This window comes from Seriola lalandi, unplaced genomic scaffold, assembly GCF_002814215.2.
Source record: "Seriola lalandi dorsalis isolate HSWRI2012SDOR001 ecotype SW California unplaced genomic scaffold, Sedor1 jcf7180002054657, whole genome shotgun sequence".
NCBI lineage: Eukaryota > Metazoa > Chordata > Actinopteri > Carangiformes > Carangidae > Seriola > Seriola lalandi.
This window is the reverse complement of record NW_019525210.1, coordinates 82,956-108,522: the sequence shown is the minus strand read 5'-3', so window position 1 is coordinate 108,522 and position 25,567 is coordinate 82,956. Positions and strand designations below refer to the sequence as shown.

Genomic DNA, 25,567 nt, shown 5'->3' with positions numbered 1-25,567 from the left:
TTTTTTTTGGTGTTGAAAATTTTATTCATTTTTTTTTTTTCATTTTTATCTCTTTCAGTTGCGTGCTTCAGTCTACATGATTCTATAATATTTCTACTTTTGTATCTCTCTGTTTTTACAACAATAATCTTTATTTTTGCAGGTCTGTGCTCTGACTGTACATGAACTATTCCTTTAAAACTACAGTAACAGTGCATGTCTGGCTTATAAATTTTAATATTTTTATAATATTCCCCTGCATGTGTGTGAGCGTGTGTTGCATCCTCGTACTCTGTGCATGTGTGTGTGCATACAGCATCACTTCCCCTACCTATACGTCCAGTGCATATTTTATTCTTTTTTTTTTTTTTTTTTCATGTGATCGTTCTTTGTAAATGGCTCGATCCCTGTTTGGCATGTGTCAGTTTTTATGTCTCCGCGTGCACGTGTGTTTGGGTGTGGGTGTGTGTTTGAGTCATTCGTCTATCTGTCAGTTTCACAGGGCGCTGGGGTTCCTGAAGTTATGGCCTGCAAAGCGAGCCTGGTCTCCTAACTCCTCCTCAATCCTGCAGAGAAGAACAGACAAAGAGAAAGAGTGGAGGGAGATTCGAAATATCGAAATCAAAAGTCGCTCTACAGCAGAGAAAAGTTCCTCATCTCAAGCTCTTTAGTGACAGATGGTTGGAGATCTCTGTCTCTCCCTGTCCGTGGCTCTCAGCTCCAACCTCACTGGTTACTACTGAAGATGTAAAATTAAAAAAAAAAAAGTTTCATTTTTGAAAAAGTCTCAGTAATTTCCTAAAGCATCTGGTGACTGTAGTTTTTGTTCCTCAAACTGCAGGAAATCATGCATTTATTGGGGACTATTTTCAACGGAGGATGAATCCACATTCGTTGCTGGACGTATTCTCTGTGACGTTTCTGAAGAGCGGTTTTGAAGCTCAGAGTGAGCTGCCCCACCGTCGCCGTCTTGGCAGCACCTGACTCCACCTAAGGAATCCCAGCTAATCCAAAAATGGGCAAAGAGGTGGGGCATGTGTGGAGCCAAGACTTTGTGCATGCCGGTTTATAGCAAACATACGCTCACCCACCTGTCACTCAAAGCAGCCATGCTCTCAATTATGCAAAACTCTAAGCATTATTAAAATTTAAACTGTGGAGTTCACCTCCGTACAGTTGTCATGAAGGAGGAAATGAGTTACAGAGGCCAAAACTGTCTTTGAACCAGGCTGTAAACATGTTTATTTCTTCTGTAAAGTTGGACATTTGGGGATTGAGCCTCAAGTGGTCATTAGACGAACTGCAGTTTTTGGCACTTCCATGTTGGCTGCATTTTTCAGCCCCGCAGGTTGCTGTCTGGTCAGAATGAACAGTGTGTGTGTTCATGGTGATGGAGGAACATGTTACTCAGTGCAACAGTGAATATAATATATAATCTATTGTCATTGCACAAGGAAATTTGTCGTGCACCTCCTGAGAACGTTTCACACATTCATCCATCAATACACACACCTGTCCATGCAGGTGAGCGACAGCAAAGCATCCAAAAAGCAGATTAAAGAAGTTTTAAAAGATTAAATTATGTACTTAAATGACGTGCAATTGCATCTATGGGTTTGTATAAATGCAAAGTGTGCAGATGTTATTGCACATTCACGATTATGTGGCTCATTGATGTGTTTCTACTAGTTTCTGGACAACAATGGAGCTCTATGGCGCAGAGGAATAAGACGTATCAGGCTGTGAGACACACACAATACTTTTAGGAGACAGTCAGTGAGGGTTTGGGTCTTTTCATTTAAGCGAAATGCAGAATATGTTCTCAGGAATCGAGAACAAGAATAAAGCTTTTGTTTTCAGTCTTTCTCAGTACATCTTTTTGTTTGCACCTGTTCGTATGCCGCTGAATTTGAATTTAGCACCACATTTCCAATAATTGTGCTTACATATCTGTTACTGTATAACAACTTCCTACAGTATAAATAGCTAATTTCCTTCTGGTGCGTGTGTGCACGTGTGTGTGTGTGTGTGTGTGTGTGTGCATGCTTGACTGCAGAGATTAGCGTTTATCGTTGGTTAATGCTCCGTAAATCTCTCCACCCTCCACCTTTCCTGCGTCTCCTCAGCAGTCCGATGGGATTACAGCAGCTGAGCTGATCCCACCTCCTCCTCCTCCTCCTCCTCCTCCTCCTCCACCTCCCCCTGCTGCTGACTGGCTCTTACGCATGGGGTGACACCAGCGCTGCTGTCACCTGTCACATCAATTAGCTCTCTGATGCTAAGCGCTAAGACAGGGCGGGCACCTGAGGAGCGTAGTTATAGCTCGGCTGCTGCCGGATTCGGAGCCAGAAGAGGATCCAAGCAGTGATGAATGGCGAACAAAGTGAGAGTTAAATATTAAATCAGGCGGGGTGGAGTACACACTGTAACTTTAAAGCAATGCTAAAGATGCGATTTAGTAATAGATCCAAAAGACTCCAGTAGGAGTTACTATATGTATATGTAACAAGTTTTATCGAGTCTTGATCCTGGAAAGACAAAGTACACTGAATTTCCACCCGGTTTTTCTCTATTGTAAGTTTTATGATGACTGTCCACCTGGTGCATCGTCAAGGCAACAGGTTGCACCTGACAGATGGGAGTGGCCACGTGTATATAAGCCCTGCTGCCCCTGGGTTTTTCCAGACAACATCATCGTCCTGTAGCTTGTTGGTTCCCCTCTCATTGTATTTTCTTTGCTTAATAAGTTTATTTAGCAACAGTTAGCATGAAGTAATTAACATGTAAAGGGAAAAAATATCTACATGAAGTGGTTGGAAAAGGAGTGTGTGCCCAATGATCACAAAATGTGGAGAGCGAAGCCACTTAAAATGACCAAATTCTGAAAGATTTAGAAAATATTATTTCCAACAGAGCTTATTAAAGCCACCAGAGCAGACAGGAAACAACATAACTAGTATTTCTCCCTTCATTAAACCCTCACTGACCTGCCAGTGGGTCCGTCATTACCAAACATCCCAATAAAGCTTGACTGAGCTGAAGAATTGAACTGATAAGTTTACATGTGTGTTTCAGAGGAAGAAAGAGACTGACCTCATGAGCTGGTTGTACTTGGCCAGTCTCTCAGATCTGCAGGGGGCGCCGGTCTTAATCTGCAAGAAAGAGAGAGAGACATAGAGAGAGAGATACTGAACATACTGACCTTTTACACTGATCTTTTATTATGTTATTCCTCTTTGCATACATTAAACATGTAATGGTTCCAGTTATGGTTTGGGTAAGCCTCCAGGAAACAAATGTGGGTCTGTGTGTGTGTGTGTGTGTGTGTGTGTGTGTGTGTGTGTGTGTGTGTGTGTGTGTACCTGTCCAGTGCACAGGCCCACCACCAGGTCAGCGATGAAGGTGTCCTCTGTCTCTCCTGAGCGATGGCTGACCATCACACCCCAACCATTCGCTTGAGCCAGTTTACACCTGAGCGACAGAGACAGAGAGGGGACAGATAAGACTTTATGGGTCCCTGGAATCAGGCGTTACCACAGCTGAGCTAGAATATGAAAGTATATACCTAGAATAAGACTAAAAATATGATAAAATATAGAATAAAATACAGAATATAATACAAAATAAAACACAAAGTGTGCAAGAAATGCAAGAGTCATGCAGGAGGGTGGGAGGTGTTGTCCATAATAACTTCTTTCTCACACCTCCCTTAATGACCAGAAAGCATCCCATGACAGTACAAGGCAGTTTTATTTGTAAATCCTCTTTTCTGATGGGTAGACGCAAAAACAGAACATATTTTAAACAGGAAGCAACGCAATGAACATGTGACTGAAAACCTGATCCACAACCAAGGCCCTCTGGCTCCCGGTCTGTCGAGTCCACTGTGAGATTTTTTGCCCCATTTCATTAACTTCATTTTCACAAGACTGTGGAGGGATGAGTTAAGGACATACGCAGATGCAGATTGTGAGTGAGTACAGATAGTAAAAATATCTCAAAAAAAAGTTGTCAAGATGTTTCAGTAAAAACAAATTACTAATGGTGGCAGGAGAAAAGTCTAGGAATCATCAGGATTCATCATCTGGGGACCATGAATCTCTGCACCAAATAATCTATCTAATAGTTGTCGAGATATTTCATGCTAAAAAATATGGTGAAAATAAATTGACTTCACTACTTTCAAAGCAGCCTGGCAGTCCAACAGTATCATCAATACCCGAAGACAAGCATATCCACTTATAGCACTAGCACAGACTGTAAATAAAGATGGGCGTGGCCTCGGTGACGTCACCCATAGGTTTCTGAGGAGCGGTTTTGAAGCTCCACCACTGCCATCTTGGCAGCGCCTGACTCCGCCTAACTCCCAGCTAATCCAAATATGGGCAAAGAGGTGGGGCGTGTGTGGAGCCGAGACTTTGGTGCATGCCAGTTTGTGGCAAGCATTCACTCGCCCACCTGTCGCTCAAAGCAGCCATGCTCTCAATTCTGCCTTAATAAAATGTAAACAGGTGAGTTATATAAACATTCAGTCATCATGAAGAAGGAAATTAGCTATAGAGACCAAAACTGTTTTTTGTACCAGGTTGTAAACATGTTTATTTCTGCTGTTAAGACATTTTAACATGGGAGTCTGTGGGGATTGACTCACTGTTGGAGCCAGACTCTAGTGGTCATTTGAGGACCTGCAACCCTGAAGGTCGCCACTTGAGTACAAGATGTAAAACTGTGTTTCACCTTCATTTTACCTCTGCTAACTGGATGACAGCATGTCTTATTATTATTTTATGTTTATTGCACAGGTTGATGAATCTGATTGTGATTTATTCTTAACTGCAGCTCATCTGACACATTACTCTGCTAACGACATGAAAATGAAAAATGAGAATCGTGCGTTGATGCCTCGGGTCATATTCCAAACTCCCGCAGTCCTGTTGAGATACTAGAGGAATATTTCAGATTAACGATGTAGGAAGCTTTTAATGTGACAGACCCAATACATCACTTTTACTGTCATCAGCTCCATCATTTAATTTTTCTCACCCCCTCCTCCTCCTCCTCCTCCTCCTCCCACCTCCTGCTATATTCCTGCTTCACTGTCATGACTGATAGCTTCATAACCCTGAGTGACGTTCTGTTACGTCTGAGATTGATGACACACACAGTCAGGCCTGGAGTACCCGCTCTCTCCACAAAGATATCAACAAATAAAAGATCGGTCTCGGTCGGCTGCATCGATCCAATTGATTGACAGCTAATCTTCATACTAAAATCCCATCACTTCCTGTCCCTCATTTATCTTCTGTTAAGGTCTGTTTGTCACTCCACGTCTGTGACACAAGGTCAACACGGCTGACAGGTACCGAGTGATGTGACTGACAACATGCTGACTGCCTCTGTGTGTGTGTGTGTGCGTGTGTGTGTGTGAGTGAAGGCAGAGCAGCTGTGTCTCTCTGTATCTCCCTACAGGCCTCTGTGTCGTCTCAGCCAAGATGGACGACCTTCTTTGGCCTGTCCAAGGTCGCCGACCTGCCCTAGGCGGCCATATTGGTTTCTTTTTCTTACTGAGAAGAGATTAACAGTTTGTGGAACATGAGGCCCATGCTGCGTTCACGGCATGTTGGACTGATCATGATGAGTTCTGTCTGTAGCTTTCATTTATCATTACAGTAAAATATTTAATCTGTTTCTAGATTAAGTGGTTTTATGTCGGTCCACACAAGAATTTGTTTTCTTGTGATTACTTTCTACAGCTTAAATGGTCTCAAGTATAACTGCTGAAGATGTGTTTTTAAATGTTTTTCAAATTTGTGTGTACTAATTTCTTTGCTTTGAGATATTTTCTCAACCCTAGACAAATAAAACCAAAACTACCCAAGGGAGAAAAGGTTTTTGATACCTTCACCTACAGTTTAACTGCTCTGACATCTGAGACCTGACAGTCACTTGTCCAGTCTCTGATCTCGAGCCTTCTCATCTAAAAATCTGGTTAACCGTTAAATAAAGCGGACGTACGCCTGTATGGCCTCGGTGACGGAGCCAATCTGGTTGACTTTGAGCAGCAGGCAGTTACAGGCTCGCTCCTCGGCAGCTTTCTCTATCCTCTTGGGATTGGTCACCGTCAGGTCGTCCCCGACAACCTGGATCCCAACCAGGGCTGTCAGACGGGACCAGGCCTCCCAGTCGTCCTGGTCAAACGGGTCCTCGATGGACACCACTGGGAACGGGGGAGGAAAGGAAAAATGTTTCATTATATTATCATCATTTTCAAGTCATTAAATCTCATGAATAATTTTTATGTCTCTGACTGAAGATTAACAAATCCAACAAAGATCATCCACCTGGGTAGTTGTTGACAAAGCCCTGGTAAATGTCAGCCAGCTCCTCTGCAGTGATGTGTCTCTCCGGATCCGGAGGGGATTTGAAGTCCAGGTCGTACTTGCCCTCGCGGTAAAACTCTGAGGCGGCCACATCCATCCCGACCACCACCTTGTCTGTGAAGCCGGCCTTCTCTATGGCTGTCTGCAGCAGCTCCAGAGCTGAGGAGGGAAGATGGAGACACGAAGAAATGAAAGGTAAGAAATTGTTGAAATGTCTAATTTCTTTTTGCCAATGTCTTCAAATCAAAGTTTTTGAACAACTTCATAACGATAACTCTCGTAATCAAAGAGCGTTAGTGGTGATATGTGACAGCGACAGTGGATTTTACATTGGAAACTCCTCTTCCTCACCCTCGCTGTTCTCAAGGATGTTGGGAGCGAAGCCTCCCTCGTCTCCCACATTGGTGGCATCCTGGCCGTATTTCTCCTGAATCACCCCCTTCAGCGTGTGGTACAGCTCCGACCCTATCCTCAACGCCTCCCTGAGGGACGGAGCGAGGAAGCGAAGAAAAGAGGATTGTATGTGATATAGAAAATATACAAAGTTCACACAATACTTTGTAAAAGTTTAATTTTTACTTGAAAGACTCGGCTCCAACAGGAAGAACCATGAACTCCTGCATGGCCAGTTTGTTTCCAGCGTGAGATCCTCCATTTATCACATTGAAGGCCTGAAGAGGAGGAGAGGAGAGGAGAGGAGAGGAGTGGAGAGGAGAGGAGAGGAGAGGAGAGAGAGGAGAGGAGAGGAGAGGAGAGGAGAGGAGGATTAATATCAGTTAAAAAGGTGTAGAGACTTTTGCAGCTCTGTGTGTAGATGTTGTTCAGTGAGTTCGCCTCTTACAGGAACCGGAAGCACCAGCTCTGTGTTTCCAGCTAGGTCGGCTATGTGGCGGTACAGGGGGACATCTTTCTCTGCTGCACCAGCCTTGCAGATGGCGAGAGACACCCCCAGGATGGCGTTCGCCCCAAACTGAGCTGTTTGACACAACAAGAGACAGGAAGTGATTCATGTTAGGTTTTTTTTATTTTTACTCGTCAGTCTGTATTTGTAAAATGTTGGACTGTTTGTATTATATTTCAATTCCAGTTTGATTTAACTTTCTGTATATCACGGTTTTGGACCTTCAGGTTTACGTCAGGTCCAGTTTTAGCATTTTAAAAGTCCCATATTGTATAAAGGGAGATTTCCATGTGTTGTTTGATTATAAAGCAGGTCTAGGTTCTATATTAATACTGGGAAAGTATCAAAGCCTCATTCCACAGAGAAATGCACACAGCCTGTATTCAGATACTGAGCCTTAAAACAAGCCATCAGGACTTCTGTAACTTTGTGATGTCATAAAAAGCAGTAACCTCCCTCAGCCATGCCCCAAGCCCCGCCCACCTGGACCCATCCAACCTTGCAGGATTTGGTTTCTCTGAGTGTTTACCTATATTTTTATTCAATCACTCAGAAAACAGTGAGCCAATCAGAAGAGAGGCTCAGAGCCTCCTCTCTTCTGATTGGCCTACTGACCTGTTGTTACTAGAGCTCCAGTGTAAAATAAATTAGGTAAAATATGGGCCCTTTAAACCTGCAAAACACATTGTAGGAGTTGTAATGTGTGATACTAAATTAAGTGTTGTTGGTTTTTCTCTTTTCTTTTTTTTTCTTTTGTATTTTTTAACTAGTTGTAAAGTAGTAGTGAAGGACAATAATCTTCCCCTACAAGTAAACTCTTAAGACTTGTTGCCATGGATATATGGTCAGCTAAATTAATGACAAGAATTTTTTTTGTTTTTGTTTGTATCATTAAATAATAAGTAAGGATTTTCCAAAGTAGTTGTTTGTTTACGTTTCACATTCATACCTCACATTATAAACTGAGATAAAACTTCAAGCTGTTTGTGTTTGTGTAAATCCTGATATAATTGTATTTATTCGTACATGGACTTTTCACAACACATTCAGTCTGACAGGCTTCCTGTTCTGGCTGAAATTAATTCCCAACACCATCACTTTCACGGCTGTTTACCTCCCTGCCTGAAACGATTAGCCAGCACGATTAAAATAAATGAACACTGCATTTATTTATTAAGGATGTGAGTTTGCTTTGATCCTGCCAAAACCTGTTTGGAACAGGGATCTATTTGCTCTGTCTTGTTGCGTCTGTATTTACGCCTCCTGTTGCTCTGCGCACCACTTTGTCACCACGGTGCCTTTGGTAAAAACATTTTGTCAAAGTGTGTGCATGTGTGTGTGTGTGTGTGTGTGTGTGTGTGTGTGTGTGCGGTGGGGAGGTTTCCAGCTGGCTGGTACACTATGATGATGCAGAGTTAAGTCATCCCGACTCGCTCCCGTCTTGTTTTGACTCACACTTGTTTTCTGTGCCGTCCATCTCGATCATCGTGTTGTCCAACTGCTCCTGCTCTACCACACTGATGCCCTGCACACACACAAACACAGACACACACACTGTGAGACTACACACACACCACAGGGCACATCTTTCATATTAAATTCACAAAATGTTATGACAGTATTTTTCCTAATATCCTAATTGTGTTTGTAAATTCATTCACTCAGTTTTTCCAGACACTTACTTGATTAAATGTTGCTTCTGTTTTTGTTCTTTATGGAATTATGCTCAGATATGTTGTACTAATTTATGTGTCTATTATTATCACACATCATGTTCATGTTGTAGGGATCTTTGCTCTAAGTGTAGCAACTGTATGGATCCTTTAAAGCCAGAAATCATATATGTGATACCACTCAAGGCTGCACAGGTCACTTAACCACCGGAAGTCACAGTTTTTCTCTTTTAGGCTGTAACTCATTGTAATGTTGCAGGTACATGTCAAATAATGGTAATATGAGATATGAGAGAGAACAAATGTTCTTATTCATCATAAAATCTGATTTGATGTTACTGTATTAAGTAAAAATACAATCACAGACATCACTAATAAAACTAGTTTTCTGTACAAATGCAAATTTACAACAGCACCATAAAGTTAATATCCTATAACATGCAATCATGTGTGTCAAGATCAATATGCATTTTCCGTCTTTGTAAGAAAGAAGGTTTTGGTTTTAAAGGAAGAAAATATTTAAGTAAATGCTTTTTATTGCTGTGAGAGATCTGTTTTAAACCAACAGTTTTGTTGCTGGTTTAGTTTTCAGACTGTAGTTAAATGCTGCACCTTCCAGCCTGTTCTGAGACTCTTGAAATGCATCCTGGGAAAACAATCACTTCCACACAAAAGTTTACAAAAAGCAGGCTGAGTGTAACAGCAATCAGACTAGTCATTTCTTCCTGAACTATCTTAGTGTTTAGCTTTATTATTTTAATATTATTAACTTTTCATTATGACTTTGACAGGCTTTTCAAATTTCTGGTTGTTTTGATCTTTTTGTTTGTTTGACAAGTGCTGTAAAGAATAATGACACCACAGGCACACACACACACACACACACACACACACACACACACACACCAGTGTGCAGTACCGATCAGTCTCTCTGATCTGCTCTGATGCGATGTTCAGGAGCTCCGGCACTCGGCTGTTTTTTCCCGCCTGGCTGATCAACGAGATTAATTTCCCAGCATCTGCTACTGGAGGAAATTACCCATGCTGCACTGCTTCAGATGTCTGAACCATATTATTGTACACTTCCTCCTGAATCTACTCTTAATGTCAATCTGACCATAAACAGTAAAGGCACATGAATACAACATCCCTGACATCACCCAAAGGTCTCTAGAAGGACATTTGGAAGTCTAGAGTTTCAGTTTAGTTACTAGAGCCTGAGTAAAAACATTGTGCAGCCTGGGTGGAGCTGAGCTGAGGACCAGGACATCAGATGAAAAACCTCTTAAAAAATGCAGATGTCCCCATGCCTATCTTTCTTTTACCAACCTAACAACCTGAAAAAACCACCCAGTTCCCAAAAGTTGTTCCTTTGACAACAACGACTAAGAACCCAATTTGAGTCTCAGCCTTTTATCCGAGTCATTATAGGTTTAAATATGATTAATGACAAATTTACTGTGTGAATATTTTTAGTGACTTACAGAGGCTATAAGAGCTGGACCCAGAGTATCATTGATGTGTCCGACAGCCTTCAAAACACCTAAAAGAGGGAACAAATATCAACCAGAAGAGAAAAACAGAAATGAGGTTGTTCATGTTTGTTCATGTAAATCTGCTCTTTATCTAAAGCCAGCGTTCAGAGATGCTTTTGATTAACGCTGACTCTGGTAGGACCAATCCCACAAAGAATTAATACAAGCTCTGCAGCTTAAAGCAGGTTTTAGTCTTTTTTTAGCTTCATGTTTTGGATTTTCAGATTCAGTCCCAAATGTTAAGCCGTACACAGCAACTTATACCGGAAAGTAGGAAGACATGTTCCTGAAACGTTAATAAAGGTAAATTTATGTTTTCTCTTGAATTGGACAGTAAAAGTTCAACTGAAGTGAAATTTTCTTATTTTAACCAAAAGAAAAGAATAAATATTTTGTTAGCATAAAGTATCCTTTAGCTATTAGCCATTCGAATGCTGTTGAAGAGTCATGGGAGTCACAGTTGTTCAATGTTGAAACATTTCAAAGTTACATGGGACCGACATGTTCTAGCTTTAGTAGACGTAAATGAAAACCCTCTCTGGTGCTAGCTAGTAGAGGGCTGGATCAGTCTGCCCCCTTGTGGTAACAAATCCGTTTAATGTAGCTTCACGTTTTTTAAAGAATGCAAACACAACACATTCACACAGCTGATTTGTCTTCATACCTTTGCCCTTGTAGCGGCTCTTGTCTCCATCTCGGAGCTCCAGAGCTTCATAGATACCTGTGGACGCCCCGCTCGGCACTGCAGCCCTGAACAGACCTGACGGACAGACAAAGAGAGGGATGAAGTACATGTTTGAAGGAGAGATGGTCGTTCATAGTTTTAACTCTACTGACTTGTTTGGATTAAAGCTCAGCTCGATATCTTATATATCTTATATATATATATATATATATATATATATATCTTATATGCAAGATCTGGAAATCAAGCTAACGCAAGCCAGAGATTTGAAACAGTTGGTGCAGTAAATTTTCTCAAACAACTGGTATTAGAGGTTTTATTAGAGGTTTTATTTATACTTGGACCGGATTTGAACAGTATTTTAAAGGAGCTCTTTGTTTTGTAATAACAAAACTTACCAAGAAGAAATTTGCAATGAATGTAATTACTTCCAACCTGCCGAGCATGACAACAATGAAAGACTCCTCCCTCTGTCTTTAGCATGTTTTTGTTACCTGTCTTGTGTAAAACTCACTAAGAAGATTGACTCCCACCCAGTGAGTTTGTATCATCATCATTATTATTATATGACGGTTGTGGATCCGAGCAAATTTAATATTCTCTGCACCGATTTCATCCTCAACTGTAACTTCATTCATCATTTAGAGAAATCTTACTAGTTCTTGGTAAATAAAATCTTAAGGAAAACTGATTTCATTCATTTTAAAATCCATTTAACTGTTTATTATCATACTTATTATTTCTTTTGATGTGGTTGAGGTTATGGAAGCATGTTTATAGTGTTTACTGTCAGCCAGCAAGAAGAGTCTTAGCCCCAATCCTCCCTTAACTGAGAACTGATCAGTCTGGATAGAGGTCAAATGAAGGTCATTTGATGTCAGAAACAATCCACATTTACAGCAGAGATGCGGTTGTGTTGCGAAGCTTTCTTAACGCTTTTAGGCAAATTTCTGACATGATGAATCTTAGCAGACGTCCTTGTGGTGAAGACTGTGTTTATTTTCCCTTGGATATTTGCAGACAGGCTTGTCCACGGTCACCTTTCTCTGTGCGAAGGTCCACTTCCACGGTGGGGTTTCCCCGGGAGTCCAAGATCTCCCTGGCAACGATGCTGACGATCGACATCCTAAGAGACAGAGAGACACACAGAGGGAAAGCGGCTGTGATGTAACTGCTTCACAGGTGAACTCTGCTGGAGACATGGTTCATTTTTGAGAGCTGTATTGGTCATGTCAGCATCAGAGGGAGTGAGAATAATAGAGGACTCATGGGTAAAAAGATGTTTCGACACTGCACCTATACAGAGAGCAACCTGTCAGAGGAGACGGCATCACTGCAGATTCACTGTGAAAATCAAAGCTCACCACATAGGACTGGGTAACCTCACACACACACACACACACACACACACACACACACACTGCAGTTACTGTTTCTGGAAGCAGGTTGCAGTAAAAGTCCTCAGCAACAGAGAGCAGTAAATTATGCATCAGTTTGCCACTGCTTTCATCCAGACTGGAAGCTGCCATTGGTCGTGATCTGGGGAAGCTGCATTGAACTGTTCTTTATTTTTTCTTCAAACCAACAATGAATTGATCGCACTAACAAGTTACTGTGTGTGTATCTAAGCTGATACAGTACATCTTATTCCTCTGAGCCACAGAGCTCCACTGTTGTCCAGAAGCTATTAACAACACATCAGTGAGCCACACTGTTGCACTGGGTGACATGTTCCCACACACACACACGCTGCAGTTTACTTTGACTCAGTCTCACACACACACACACACACACACACACACACACAGCATCCTGCTGCCCCAAATACTCACTAGAGCACCAAATGTGGATTAATCGGCCACTCAAGAGAGTCTCCAGCAAACGCACTATTTAGTCCTTTTTGATAAAAGCTACAGTGACGAGCTGCTTTAGGGGTCTGAAAATGAAACCATATATGTTTGAGACGCATTTAAAGATTTACATCTAAAATGGAAACCAACATGCTCAACAAGCAGAGGGCCACAGACAGGGAAGCAAAGTCAGAAAGTATTGAGCGACAGACTTAATACATCGTAATCGTAAGTCAAGTAATGGCACCTTTATCCTTAAAAGCAACAAGCGCTTGTCAGCTCAGATTAGGCAGCCAACACTAATCAAATGAAAGCTGCTTCTGTGTTTGAATGTAAAACAATGACGATTCCGCAGTTTAAGTTTACTTTACTTTTTGCTTCTTCACACCTGAAATCCACAAGAAACATTTTAACTTGCTGGCTACCTCTTCCTGTGTCTTATACCATATGTATTTATTTTCTAAAGCAACTTTCTTGCACCAGAAACCAACAAAACTATCACAGACTCTCAAACATCCACCTGAGCTTCTCGTATCAGGTAAAACTTCCCGCCTCACGCCTGCTGAGGTGGCACGGTGGTGTCAAGTCAGCTGCACCTAACTCTGCAAGACTGTCACTTTCTTTCCTTTTCCAACAGCCCAACCGCTGAAACTGTTCTTGCCTGTGTTATGTCACAACCATCAGGGGATGTATTAAATTATGGCTGGATGAAACTATCAAAATGCTGTTTTTTTTTTATGACCGTGGTAGAAAAAAAATGAAAAAAGGGCCAAGGTTTGTTGCTACAAACTCAAACCAGTGACCTTTCAGTTACACGACAGTCTAAAAGCAGTTCTGTGCTTCAGACTGAGTGCTTGTCAGCTCGTCACACAGAAACCTCCCTCAACCTTTCCAAAGTCAGGACTGGGGGGGGGTTTACACTGTCCAAGAACTTCTACCACTCTCTGAAAGTGACAATCACCTCCTCTTCTCGCAGCAGCTGGCTGTAGTCGGCTTTTGAAGGGTTCTCTGAAGATGTGCACAACCAAGTGCAACGCCACGAATACCTGTGAGGAAAGCTTGTCCCAGAGTGTGGGTCATGACCCTCATTTGTGTGATTCATCTTGTCTCCCCACTCCTTATGACGGCCGTTTTTTTCACCCCACCTTTGACTGTACTCACTGTGAGACATATTGAAATGGACTGTGTATGAAATGCTTTATATACACAAATTTACCTGCCGTTGCCAGTGTTCTCTACATCACTATTTCTTCTATCAGGTACGGTTCATACCTTAGATATCAGCTGCAAACCCCCATTTGTAGTCCAGAATACATTTAAATATCGTATTTGAACAGGTCTTTCTTTATGTGGTGAAATACAGGTAAAGGTTCTGAGGGTGAATCTGATCCGTCTGACCCTGGTTCTGTTTTCACAGTCATTGTAGGTTCTTCTTTCTATCACTGCTGTTTACTGTTGCTGCTTCTTCTCTCCCAGGAGAGACTAGATCGGAAAATCCTGCAGTGCTAATGCAGGAAAGATGTATCTCTGGGTGCCACCCAACAGCTCCATCACAAAGAGCATCCACCTAAGTGGGCCAGTGTATGGCAGCACCAATCTCACACTGTTTTTTTAAAAACAAAAACCACCCAGCAAGTAGGCCACCTTTATACAGTGCTGCGTGGCCCCAAGCTGCATCTCCATGTTTTTGCTTGAATCATTTTTTTGATCGTTGTTTATTCACTTGCGTCATAAAAAAAAAAAAAAATTAGTACGATGAAAAAAAAACTGTTACTAAGTGGAGATTTATTCTTTGTTGAATTAAAACTAGTTGTACCACATAACAACATTCATTTAATCTTGTTAATAATTATTTGCAACTAACTGTTGAGTAGCTAACTGAACCAAAAGGAGTGCTAATGCTAATATGGTCGACACACAGATCTGATTATTAAAGAATCAGAAACGTTAAGCTAACAACATTAAACTCAGCAACTGTCAGTAACTTTAGCGTACAGTAATCAAATTCAATTTAACCTGCACAAATACTTAAATACTAAATCTGAAACATATATATTTGTCCACGTATGCATAACTAACAAAGTCATACCTACATTTACAGACTTACAGTTGAGATTCATTTGACACGTTAGCCTACAGCTTGTGATGCTGCTGTGACTTGATATGGTTTATTGCCACATCCTAAACAACCATTTTCACTGTAAACTACATTCTCACATTCATTTCTACTGGATGACATGAAAGGAGTCATTTCTCTGTCATATCTCTCTCTTAACAACTGTATTAATTCTGTGCGAAGATGCATTCAAATTTCTGGATCACCGTGACATCATTAACTTTCATGAACATAAACTCCAAAACACCGGGAGACTCCATCCTCATTGTCATTTCACTATCATCCATACTAATCTACTCCATGGGTGTTTCCCCCCACCCCCCCCCCCCCCCCGATTGATATTCCAGGCACGCAGCGCTGCAACAATATCTCAAAAGAAAAAGGCCTTTTATGCCGTCCCCGTCTCCGTGCGGTATGAATACTTCATTGATCTGTGGGGAGCTAAATCTGGCTCGTTGCTAGCTTGCAGAAACCTGTCACTGCTCTTTCCATATAGGCCTACTCAGTCAGAGCAATGTGCAGTAAATTCAAAGAGGGTAGAGGGTGACTGCTTTTGCAGCGTATTCATCAATGCAGCACTGCACTGTGTTGATGCACATGAATTTATAGAAACACAGTGTAAACAGGTGAATGGTTCAATTCCACTTAGGGTGTGAGTCCCTGCCAGCTCACACCACCTCCATCACTATCACTGAGTGGTGAAACAAACTAATATGTGTCTGCAGTGTCTGTTTGTTGTGAATGGTTATGGTTTTTCTCATGGACACAGTACGACTCACTCTCCACTGCTCTGGTCCTGCTTGGTAACAGCGGCATTCTGGGATGGAAGCTCCTCGGTGTCAGTTTATAGCTTATCATGGAAGTGACTATGGGGTTGCTTCTGGCCCCATGTTTAAACATCCCACTGTGATCACTGCTTCTGATTATTATCTCAATTAATTGATTATGTCAGAACATATCACATCACAACTTCCTAAAGCCCAAGGTGTCGTCCAGAAGTATCTTGTTTTGTCCGTCCAACAAACCCAAATATATTCCATCTACTATCAGACAAATATTTATATCTGTTATGTAACGCCATTAGTTTTTGCTGGTTTTTTTGGGAAGCTTCCAGTTTGCACAAAACTTTAAAACATAAAAGACAAACTTGTCACAACGATACCGATTGTTGTCTCTACAAAGAAACAGAAATATCTAGATCACTATCTCTTCTTCTGTGTCTTTTTCTGTGACTGTATAGGCCGATCCTTCTGAATTTATGTCTGAGCTGAGAGGATGAGGTGACTTAAAGTTATAATGTTCGTTAATTTCACATTGGCTTCCATTTGCTCAAAGTAGGTGTACCTTTTTTTTTTTTTTTTACCAAATTACAAATATCTGTCGTGTTCTTTTTATGTCTTTAAACCCATTCAAATCCTTATTGAGTCAATCTACAGTGTATAGTCGTATATAAATAAATATAGTTACATATCTATATTTATATGTATGCGTGTGTGTGTGTGTGTGTGTGTGTGTGTGTACATATACATATCACTTGTAGTGCTCTTGTGTAAGATCTTTTTCCTTATGTAATCTCTTCTTTCTTTTCTTTCTGTGTCTTCCTGTCCTGTAACCTGACTACCAACACAGATACATGCATATTTATGTTTATGGATATTTATGGATATTAAAACAGTTTTCATGTGATCTGAAACTAATGATATTCTCGTTGGGCTTTGTAGCTTTTTTAAATTTCTCTTTCTCTGCATAATATTTGTTCCTTTGTTGTCTCGTCGCCTCTGTGATTTCCCCCCTGGTGTTGATCTGACTCTCAGCCTGAAAGCAAACACACACACTGTTTTATGTGAAACCTTCCTGAAGCCACATTTCTTTCTTTTAATAGTCTCCCTGTCACCTTTCTTCTCCTCCGCTGGGACATAAATTCCCCCGTGTGTTCCTTTTAACCTGCTGGAAAATCACATTACTCCTCCTGTCTCTGCTCCTGTCCTCTCAGCGCTCCTCTATCATACGGTACACGATCTTTCTGAGCGACTCAGGGATATTTTCCCTCCATTGTCACAGCGGCCTTGTCTTCCGTCGATTACAACACTGACGACCTGCGAATTTGTGCTTATTCAGTTCTTGTACTCGTTGTAAGTCACAGGGGACGAAAGCGTCAGCAAAATGTGTAAAATGTATAAATGGTGCTCAGCATAAGAAGGAGCAGATAAGGTGCGTGAGTCGCCTCCAGGATGCTGGAACATCCACACACTCAGGAGTCAAGGGGATTGATGCGTGGGTGATTTTTCTCTCCTGGCCTCCATTAATTTTAGTTTTTTTTTTTTTTTATTCTCTCTCTCTCTCTTTCTCTCTGTCTCTCTCTCTCTTTTGATGCTGTTTTGAAGCCCCACCCTGCAGTACTGCAGTTTTTCCAAACAGTATCTCCTGAGGGTGGAGCAGCAGCAGTACAGCGCGAGCATATTAGAAATTCTGCTATTTCTGCTCTTTTTCTTCTTTCCGATCACATCCTGGAAGCTTCAAAGCAGCACACTGATACATATTCATTAATATTTCTGCACCAATGAAACTTTAGACAGCACGCACAAATCTCTCTGAATGTAAGTGAGGCTGGACTCAGTGCTAGTGCACTGAGCTAAATGCTAAAATCAGCATGCTAACATGCTCGCAAATATAATGCTAACATGTCGATTTTTTGCCAATAATATTTACTATTGTCACCGTCTTAGTTGAGTGTGGTAGCATGCTAACTTTCGCACTGAAGAAAGTGCTAATGAGACCGGTGGGAATGTCGTTAGTTTTGCAGATAGTTGGCGATAAACCAAAGAACTAGACAAACTAAAGTAGCATTTAAATTGATTAGAAAATGTCCAGTAAAGAGTTGAAACATCTGTTCAGCTGCCAGAGTGTGATCCTTTCCCTAAGTTTTCGAAAAACCACCAATCCAACATTCACACCCACCTAACTCTTTGGTTATTGGTCAGCTGTGTGGGCGTGAGCAACTTGTTTCTCTGGTTGTCTTTATTCATTCTTTACACACGTTATTTCTGTCACTTTCCATGTGAACAGCTGACTACAACACTATGAGTATCCTCCCATACAGAAATGTAATATATGACATATATGCCCCTACATCAAGAGTGATGTAGCCGTATATGTTAACTATGAGGGGATATATTATTATCATATATATATATATATATATATATATATACATCCTCTGGATATATGAAGATATCATTTTTTAACATACATGAAACATCCATATAAAGGGTCATATTTGTATGTGTGTATATCTACAGTATATGATGAATTTTTATATGGTATAACATGTTGCAGCCATATATGTTAGTGATATATATTTAATTTATATGCAAATGTCTTAAAACAATATCCATATAAAAATCTATACTGTTCCAATTTCTTTTCATAGATAATTTGTTTTTATTTTATATGTTTTATATTTCATATTATTATTATTATTATTATTATTATTATTATTATTATTACATTATATATGGGTTCCTGGAGAGACAGTCTGACTATATGCTCTGTTATCCTCTTATTTAATCAATATCACATCTTCCCCTGTCTACAACAACCGGCGCAATACAAGCATAATACAACACTTATGGTTCCTGTAATCCTGTAGAAACCTCCTATCACACCTATGATAAGCAATGGCTCAGTTTACACATCAGTAGAATTATTTCTTAAAAACATCATAACACTCATCTAGTTCACTTGTAGGTCTTTCTGGCCTAAATGAAGGGAAACTGCGGTTTGGGGAAACAGTCATACGTCCTTTTCTTTATCTCATAAAATGGTAACGTAACCTTGTTCCAAACACAGGTGGTGGCTCATTGTGCCACTGAAAAAAAAAATTGAATTATCTTGTCATGTTTGAAAAGATTTTCTCAAACTTTAATGATCTTGTAGATATATCAGAAACATCAGATTGACACTAAGGTGACTGATTTTAGTAAAAGCCTTTAACGTTTACAGATAAAATAATGAAACAGGCTTGTGATTTAAAATACTTTGAAGCCTCAACATTTTGTGCCATTTGATGCAGTGGAGCAGTAGAACCTTATTTATTTCCATTTTAATAATAAGCTATTTGAATCCTTATCAAATGAAACTTATGTATTCATGACACAGTGTTTCTCAATATTATCTCATCTCATATCCATAAACACATGTTCTTCCTTCCCAATCTGTCTGTATAACTCTCTCATCTCCATCCCTCTATGTCTCTCTCACCTCTCTCTCTCTCTCTCTCTCTCTCCTCTATGTCTGTGTCTCTCGCCCGGCGCTGTTTGTGCACGTTGCCGTGTGTGTGTTACGTAAGCTCTACAGCAGCAGCGGCAGCAGCAGCAGCAGAGAGAGGGAGGACACCCATGAACGCACCACACCACACCTACCAGAGACTGCAGTGCTCAGCAGAAAATACACCAGCACTGAAAACACACACACACACACACACATATGAGTGGGCGAGTCAGGCAGAGAGTGAATGAGGGAGAGAGAGAGAGAGAGAGAGAGAGAGGGATGACGGCACGCAAGGAAAAGGAACAGGGAGAACAACATGTATATCATCCACAGTGTATCATCTAGCTGGGTTAGAGAGGGAGGATGGAGGGATGAAGAGGGAGAGAAATGAACATACAGTAAAGAAAGAAAGAAAGAAAAGATAGAGGGGGGGCAGAGGGAAATTTGGATTTATATTAGGATGGATATTGGCTCTGATCTCCTTGTTTGTTTCTAATCAATTCGGTTTGAGTCTTTAAGATTAAAGGGAGAGTCCACCAGTGTTTCACATCGAGACCAGTTCACCCATCATGAGGAGACTTACTCCTCAGACTGGGACAGTTGTATAATGTATAAAGCTTTCCGTGTCTCCGGAGAAGCTTGGAGACTTTATAGCAGAGAGCCTCACAAACTGGGACATTGAGTTTGAAGGATGTGGCTATTTACCATGGGTCATTTACTGTATATGGCCATTTATGCAGCAAGTTGCATTGTGGGAAATGTAGGACCCTATGTGTGAGGCTTAACCTAAGTGAAAACCAGAATATCGCTGCCTCTGCTTCACAGATTTTGACCGTTCTGTCGTTTGCTAATCCTTCTTTTACCAAAGTGCAAAAGTGGAATCAGATAAACACATGAAGCACATGTGAAAGCACCTCTGAGAGTTTGTTGATTTAGATTTGACTTTGATTTATTTACAAATATGCAAAAATGTCTAATTGACATGTACATAGACAACAGAGAATGTAATGGAGAGGTGCAATAAACCTTGATCAGGACACTGCTCTGAGAACTTGCATTTCTTCGAGCAAGAAACTTGTTTTCTGTGGAATGTAAACTTGCTTAAAGGCGCATTTCACAAATAAATTGCTCACTTACAATAAAGTTATTGAAGCGTGAGCAGTCACTGGTTTAACAAGTGTTTCTTTCTTTTTATCATCGACGTTCCTCAAAATGTTTTAGCACTTTTGTACAAAACACAAAGTCATAGTTGCTAAATTCATCCAAAACTGACCCAGGATCCTAGAGTGAACTGATATTTAAGTGTTTAAGTTTAAATGTTGCTCCAACAAAGTGTCATCTTTCACTTCCACTAGCAGTTAGTGGTTCACACCACAGACCAATTATAAGCCATTATTAATAACAGTTTTGGATTGCGATTGGTCGGTCGCAGATGCACAATATGAATTGGACTTTTATTTCTGTAAGCCTGGACGTCTATAATCCTTCCACCTCAGAGCTTTGATGAGAGTGGACCATTTATGACAAGTAACCACGGTCTAATTTAATGGAGAAAAGTCAGCGATGCAGAGATTAATTCTGGGATTTTAAGAGTCAGTATTGTATTATTCAATTAATAAGAAATTCTTTTTTTGTACCCAGTCCAAGTAAATGTTTGAAAGGGAAGAGAGAGTTAGAGAAAGACCAGGAGGAAAGAGAGAGAGAGAGGAGAGCTGTGGAGGATGAAATAGGGAGTGGAAACGAGGCAGGGCGAGAGAGATAGAGAGATAAAGAGAGGAGGAGAGAGAGAGAGATAAATAATTAAATGACCCTGTTTGGCTGAAGAAGAGAGAAGTGAAGGGATGAAGAGAGGGAGGAGGAAGAAGAGGAAGAGGGGGAACAGAAGGCTGATCATCGCACGCAGACACACACACACACACACACACACACACACACACACACACACAGAAGTGGAGCAGTCTTACACATACATGATGCTAATAATGCGTCCACAGTTACACACACACACATATAGCTTCAACTCGCAAATTATCACAAGTACTGTCACACACACACACACACACACACACACACACACACACACACACACACTTCATCCACCCACACATCACATTTATGTGTCTGCTGTGTAACACACTCACACATTTGATAGACCGGGGACTTGACCATAATTGAGCGTGGGATCACACACACAATTTCCTGCTGCCAAAACACACACACACAAACACACAATTTACAGCCAATTTCTTCCAATTTGAAGAAAGTGAATGAAGCAAAATCACACATGCACACATACACACACACACATATATAAATGTGCATATTTTTTACGCTTACCATATTAAAAGAAATTGACCATCTAACACACACACACTTCATATCGGGACTTGATCCTAACCAAAACACATAAACAAGCATGACTACACAAACATAAACATGCAAACACACACACACATGCACACACACAAACACAAACATTTGACAGCCATTTTCCAAGAAATCAGAGAAAAAAAAGGAAAAACACACAAACACAAAAAAATGAAGCACGTACCTCTCTGACACACACACACACACACACACACACACACACACATATATATCCCAGTGCTACCCATATACACACATTCCTGTCTCTATCATATTAAAAAACATCCACCATCTAAAACACACACACACACACACACACACACACACACACACAGACATATGATAGACCAAGGACTCGACTATAATTGACTGCAGGATCCCCTCACACACACACACACACACACACACACACACAGACTCGAACATAAGTCACTGCATGATCCACTCACACACACTCACATAATATTCCTGACACACAGAAAAAAGATACACACACACACACACATATTCCTGTGTCTTCCATATTAAAACACATCAGCCATCTAACACACACACAAGGAGACGACCACTGTCGACTTCACGATCCCTCACACACACAATATTTCTGCAGACAAAACACACCCGACCACACACACACGCACACACGCACGCACACACACACACACACACACACACACACACACACACACACACACACATACACACACACACGTTCCCGTGCCTGCCATATTAAAAGACATTCACCATCTAACACACACACACACACACACACACTTGACTGCAGGATCCACTCGAACACACATATAATGTCACTGCTGCCAAAACATGCACTCATATCTTCATCTTCCTCCTTTCACACACACACAAACACATTCACACACATACGTTTGACAGCCGTGAAGCAAAATTGCATTCATGCACGCACAGCGGCACCTAAAACTGACACACATATATGCACACACACATATGCTTTCCTGTTTGTTTTCACACACAAACACACACACTCCTGACAGCCATTTTCAGAGGTGTCAGAGAAAATGCATGCATCAAAATCACACACACACACATATACAATCACACCTAAAACTGAAGAATTTCTGTCTCACACACACACACACACACACACACACACACACAAGCAGCATCCTCCTGCATCCTCTCTGCACTGAGCAGCAGCCGATCAATACAAGATCAAAGGAGAGAGAGAAAAAAACAATGGATGGAAAAACACAAAACCTCTTGTGCAGATGAAAAGAGGAAGAGAGGGTTTCCTGCCTTTACCTGCCGCCTGCGTGTGTGCGCTCTGCCTTTCACGGCCACCGAGAGAATACTGGAGAGCCAGAGCGAGAGAGAGAGGGAGAGGGAAAACAGGAGGGGGGGGGGTGAGATGTGTGACAGAGGGGGGAGGGGAGATGACTCAGAGGGAGATGGAGAGAGGAAGAGGAGGAGAAGAGGAGGGTTAATTAAAAAGGAGGAGATGGACGGAGGGTGGGATGAAGGGATAAGGATGGGGTGCAGAGGTAAAAATAGACGGAGGGGAGGACGGGTTCTCTCCCTCTGTGTCTCCCTGTCTTTCTCTGGTGCTGCAGTGGGGTTCAGTCGATGTATATACAGTTACATAATCCATCCTACTCCAACACACTCAGACATGATGATGTCTAGGTGTATGTGTGTGTGTGTGTGTGTGTGTGTGTGTGTGTGTGTGTGTGTGTGTGTGTGTGTGTTTGTGTGTGTGATCTGAAAACAAAGCAGCAGCAGAAACCTCTTTGAAAGCAGTAAAGGTGCCAAATGATCGATTTATTTGGATTTTGGCAGCTGCTCTGTTGGTCCAGTCCTGCTCAGCGTGACCTTTACACTAGGCACCTGGCTGATCCAGGTGAGCTACTGACAACCTCACAGACCAAAATTATCATGACTGTCAATGTACAATCTTCATAAAGGATAAACTCCGACTGTACGTCCAGACCGAAAAGTGGCGAAAACGTCAAAAGTGACCGGAAGTCATTGATTTTCTGTGTGAGTTGGCATCTTTCGGCGGCGAACAGTGGCGCAGCAACCAGCCCAGGAAACCTTCTGGAATGTACAAGTGTATAAGTCCTTCGCTCTGAAGAACACTAGAGCACACAATCGTGTAAACTTTAGTTCCCATCAAACATTTGTTCCCAAGCACAACGGAGGAGATTCTATAACTGTGGCGGCGGGTCTCCCCATCCTTTACGTCCTGTCCTGTCCCTGTTTGCTTACAGGGACAAATTCAACAAAACAATGCATGGACAAAGGCGTCTGACATTGTAGGTGGTGAAGTGTAGTCTATAATATATTTAGTGAGAACAGGAGACAATTGCAAAAACAGTTTCCCGAACGTCTTATACGTCAGAACCCAGACAAACTTCAACAGCATCCTTGAACATGCGTTTGGTGTGAACGTGCGTAAACAGGAAATCATCACCGTGAACTATCGCTTTTCCACAATGTACACAGAAAACGGCAGTGGCAACGTCGTCGATGGTACGTCAGCCGTATTCAAAGCTTTCTGTTATCGCTGTGATAAATCCAAAACTCACTGCCGATCTTACGTCCTGATACTGATTTCTGAGGGCATCCGCAGCCAAGGCTTTCCGAGGTCGTGCAAGGTAGCCAGAATGTGCACGTGAAAGCGTCGTTTAAAGCAAGTGTGTCATTGACCTAGCAACACACACAGAGACTATCGACACCATCCGTCATTTCAGCAAGTGCCTAAAAGTGACAAAAAAGGCGCACAGCATGTTTTTGCTCGAAGTCGTAGGAGTCATGACTCTCGTTTGTTGGGACCAAAAGGAAACAATCAAAATGTTGAACTTTTACACAGGAGACCGTTTGTTTCCTGTTTCCTTCTGACAGCCACCGTTGGTCTCTTGTAGCTCCATCACACCATGGTGGATCTCCAACTTTAAGTGTTTATTGCCGTAACCACGACAACAAGCGTCCCCTAACCTTAACAAAGTAGCTGTTTTGACCCTAAGCAGTTGTGTTTTGACTTGAGCCGAACCAAACCTTAATGGCGGCGTGGTCACGTCGCCTTCACAGCCTACGACAGTGGCCTTCGTAGACCAGGTCGTCCGAAAGATACGTCCCCTGAATTGGGACACAGCTAGTGAATGCAGAAAAAAAAAGTATTGTTGCTATGGTAACCTGCATTTGCTGACTTACTATTTTGGTTGAGCTGTTAACCAGAACTACATCTAAGAGTGCCCTCTTAAACCATCTAATTGGAAATCTATATGTCTCATTGCTTTGCTGTTTTTACGTAGGCCTACTAATATAATAGATACTAGTTTCTTATATTCATTATAACTTACATAACTTACAACAGAGCTATAATGATGTATTGATGTTTGTGTGCTCTTTGAACACAGCACACAAACTGTATTTAATGTAAACACGTATCGGCCGTAATAAAACTGTCATCAGTGCGTCTGAAGATTCCTGCACATTTATCCTGTTTGTTAGTGTAAACCAGTAACAGCCAATTAGCTCTGTGGAGCTCTGACCTCCTTTGTTTTACTTCCTCTGTGTAGTGCAGAGTCGCGTAGTGCTCTGTCCTTGCTGCTCTAAAAACAGACTGGTGAAGTTGTTAATGCCGACTGGAGGGTGACACTGATACACACTGACAGGGCAACAGGGTGAAGCTAGTGTGTGTTTAGCGTGTGTGTGTGTGTGTGTGTGTGTGTGTGTGTCTACATGTCTTTGTGTGGGTTAAAATGTCTTTGCATTGATGAGTATTATCTTGGCGAAGCAGTCTCTGCATTTTTATATTTTTATGCATGCACATG

At 41.5% G+C, this 25,567-nt stretch overlaps 1 protein-coding gene across 2 annotated transcripts; it reads right to left on the bottom strand.

Moving 5' to 3' along the window:
• Positions 1-23,139, bottom strand: LOC111665704 (gamma-enolase). Of its 2 annotated transcripts, none has more exons than XM_023420772.2 (13): positions 23,037-23,139; positions 12,194-12,279; positions 11,133-11,228; positions 10,418-10,476; positions 8,716-8,785; positions 7,201-7,334; positions 6,939-7,030; positions 6,711-6,841; positions 6,321-6,518; positions 5,995-6,196; positions 3,342-3,450; positions 3,073-3,131; positions 1-545 (listed from the first exon to the last, which is right to left on the bottom strand). In XM_023420772.2, exons 2-13 carry the CDS (start codon positions 12,276-12,278, stop codon positions 476-478), a joined length of 1,305 nt encoding a protein of 434 aa, XP_023276540.1. In that variant the 5' UTR covers position 12,279; positions 23,037-23,139; the 3' UTR covers positions 1-475. The 2 variants fall into 2 exon arrangements, with proteins under 2 accessions (XP_023276540.1, XP_023276541.1); XM_023420773.2 differs by lacking the exon at positions 23,037-23,139 and adding an exon at positions 22,992-23,012.
• Positions 23,140-25,567: the final 2,428 nt, after the last annotated feature.

Excerpts from the sequence above, each read along its gene's own strand:
- LOC111665704 (XM_023420772.2), bottom strand. The coding sequence starts at position 12,278 with ATGTCGATCGTCAGCATCGTTGCCAGGGAGATCTTGGACTCCCGGGGA. Across the intron at positions 6,842-6,938 it reads GTTGGAGCCGAGTCTTTCAA|GGAGGCGTTGAGGATAGGGT; the intron begins GTAAAAATTAAA and ends TCCGTCCCTCAG. Across the intron at positions 546-3,072 it reads AAGTACAACCAGCTCATGAG|GATTGAGGAGGAGTTAGGAG; the intron begins GTCAGTCTCTTT and ends TCTTCTCTGCAG.